Here is a 3,263-nt window from a genome sequence, read left to right on the forward strand (position 1 = left end):
ATTCTACTCCTACTGCATTGCTTGTTGGATGTCCTGTGCTCTTCAATTGCATTGTTTTTATATGTTGTGGTCCATCCTGAGTCTCAACAAGATAGGTGGGCTATAAATGAAGGAAATAAATGGACTTTTTAATTAGTACACCTAAAAATGCAAGGTGTAACACTGCCCTCACTTACTTTCTGCTTTGAATGCCATTATTAGTAGGCACAATCCCAAGGATGCTTTTAAAACGATTGTTTTAAACCTAGGGACATGCCTACTTGCCACCTGCTTCAGGGATGAGATACACTTGTGCAGTGGATCCAGCTGCTACAGCCCATTCACATTTGGGATCATGGCCTACGCTGGTGCCCAGCCCATCAGCTGGGATGATTGATGGGGATCATTGTGAGGATGAGTCTGGGATGTGCAGTTTGCTGAGATGGGAAAAGCACCTGCCTGTATTAAGGATGCAGTGTGTTGTTCGCTACAGCTTAAGTTCACAGAGACGAACATCCTTTGTGTGATCTACCCTGTGAAGAATTAGCCTCCCAGTGTTTCCCGTTTCTAATGTCATCCTGTGTTCTGTGTTGGCAGGCTCAGCTGACTCCTGTGGTCCCAAAGACCTTTCCCTGAGACCATCCGTTTCCAGATCAGCTTCTCAAAGACCGCTAAACACTTTTAAGCCCATACCTCCTATTCAGAGCATCCCTACCCTCCCAGAGGTAGCAGATGAAAGAGAGCATCGGGTGCTGGAAAATGGCATGGGCCCCTTGGAAACTGGAGGGGATCATCTGAAATCAGAAGCAGCCCCTCAACAGGTACAGTCAAATAAAGATATTGAGTTGTAGTGAGAAGTTGGCAGGGCTTTTTTTCTGGGGGAGAAGAAGAAGAGGAGGAGGAGGAGGAGGAGGAGGAGATTGGATTTATACTTCATCCTTCACTTTTGGAGTCTCAGAACTGCTTACAAACTCCTTTCCCTTCACCTCCCCACAACACCCTGTGAGGTAGGTGGGGCTGAGAGAGCTCTTTCCAGAACTGTCCTTGAGAGAACAGCTCTGACAGAACTATGGCTTGCCCAAGGTCATCCAGCAGCTGTAAGTGGAGGAGTGGGGAATCAAACCTCGTAGAGTCAGTACCTGAAAAAATAGATGGTATTGGCCTCAGCAGATAAAGGTTCCAACTTGATATAAGGTAGCTTTGTGTGTAAAGTCTGCTGAACTACTGACAGAAGAAAGTTTTCTTTAACATAAACAATGGGAATTTAGAAATGGCTGTTTGCAACATAATTTAGTTACAAAATGTTGCAGTGCCAAAATCCAATCTACCTACCTATCTGGAAATGATGGATTGGAAAGGAAAAATGACTCTCGCGTGCTATTTTTTCTGTCTGAAAGACAGGAATAGGTCTCTGGTCTGCTCCTTTCTGGCATTGTTTACTAAATAGTTATCACTGAGATGGAGAAGTAACACCAGCCTACATAGACAAAGGCCATTTCATGCCAGATTACCCTAGAACTCTTTTAGGAACTTGCCAGCTAAGTGAAACATACTGCTTCAAGCACCCAGTCTTGAATCAAAATCCTTACTTAGGAAGATCATATGAACAGCCAATGAGATATGAAGCTACTTTGGAGTTAATAACTTGCAGTTAGCAAGATATGACAAATTATTAAATAGCATTTGGAGAGAACCAAGGATCCAGTGATCACACTGTATCATTTAAGCTGAGAAGCTGATGAGGCCCTGTAGGAGGAGCACTAATGCAAGAAATTAATGAACTCCTCAGAAGCAGATTTAGATAGAAGGTCGAAGGAGTTACAAAACTGGCAGGAATTCAAGGCTGTCTGGCAGGAATAAATACATCCTGGAGAGTCTGATCTAAATTCATTCCAATAACATTTTGAAAAAGAAAAGGAGTGCTGAAATTCCACTGTTGAAGGGAGGAAAGACAAGGAGAGGGAGCTCACACATCACTGGTGATGCCAGCAAGTGTCAAAACCTAGACAAATGAAGTGCTTTTGCTGAAATAGTGGAATTTTCATGCCACACAACTCCTCATCTTTCTGCCTTTTGAAGACTTCTAAGCAACTGAAAAGCTTGTGTTCTGCACCAACAGAGTTTAGGTAACGTATTCAACTGAGCCAATTTGTGCCTCTCTATTCTCTGGAGCTGATAAATCAGTTATTATCTCTAGAGAGATGTGAGGTGAAGGGACAGACTAGTTCCTCCCCCCCCCCTATTGCTTTTTGTCTGTTTCTACTCTGTTGCTACTTGTGTCATAAACAATCCATTGCTTTTTCACCGAAGGCACTTCTAACCACCACATGCTATTCTGGCTCTTCGATGGCAAAAGGAAGAGTAAAAGCCAAAACCTGACTGAGAATTTGCCCAGTGTAATTCATTACACAGGGAACAGAATCCTGGGCTGCCACAAGGGACAGCCTCCTGTAGGCTAAGATTTATGTGTCTTGGGCTGGCTGCTCAAGGTGGAATGGGGTTGTGGCCTCCTGGATTGCTTCAAGCAAATGGAGACTCCTTCTCTACCACAGTCTACCACCTACTCATCTGCAGATGGAGCTTCTGATCCCTTGGGGTCCTGTGAGTTCTGTACCTCCACATTCTCTGTGTCTTGGCTTCCTGATGTCCAGTGATGTGCCAACATTCTCCTCCAACTTAGTGTCTGGATTCCTGGTTAGTGCCATAAAGTTCAACATTAAGGACTGAAGTGATTACATTTTTATTTGAATTAAAATCTTTTATGTTGTGCTTCTCTGCAGAAACTATATAACGGCAGTAAGAGCATCAGGAAAATGTTCGGTATCCCTTTGATCCCACGCGTACACCAATCAGCTAAGGCTTGTGGAAAGAATTCTCAGGAACCTTGTCTAAGTTTATCGCAGTTTGACTCGACTTCTGTTGCTGTTGAGGAATATTCTAAGTCTAGGTAACTCCTTTTCTTGCCTCCCCAAAGTCGAGTTGAAAGGTCTTACCTGTAGATTGCGGAAGGATGCAGTTGGCCCATAGCAAAAAGAGCCATTATATACACCTGATTAAAGACTTAAGAACATAAGAACATAAGAGATGCCAATGTTGGATCAGGCCAAAGGCCCATCCAGTCCAACACGCTGTATCACACAGTGGCCAGAAATACCAGTGCCATCAGGAGGTCCACCAGTGGGGCAAGGACATTAGAAGCCCTCCCACTGTTGACCCCCCCCCCAGCACCAAGATGACAGAGCATCACTTGCCCCAGAGTCCCTATCTATACCTTGTGGCTAATA

The 3,263-nt window shown here is 44.2% G+C and overlaps 1 protein-coding gene across 1 annotated transcript in view; it reads left to right on the forward strand.

Annotated features, from left to right (window-relative positions):
- The window catches only part of FAM179A (family with sequence similarity 179 member A), a gene marked incomplete at its 5' end in the record, with an annotated part of 78,949 nt that overhangs the window by 5,547 nt on the left and 70,139 nt on the right, over positions 1–3,263 (forward strand). Inside the window, 1 exon segment of the mRNA XM_015428344.1 lies at positions 577–800. Coding sequence (XP_015283830.1) covers positions 577–800 — 224 coding nt within the window.

This window comes from Gekko japonicus, unplaced genomic scaffold, assembly GCF_001447785.1.
Source record: "Gekko japonicus isolate JY-2015 unplaced genomic scaffold, Gekko_japonicus_V1.1 scaffold4449, whole genome shotgun sequence".
Taxonomy (NCBI): domain Eukaryota; kingdom Metazoa; phylum Chordata; class Lepidosauria; order Squamata; family Gekkonidae; genus Gekko; species Gekko japonicus.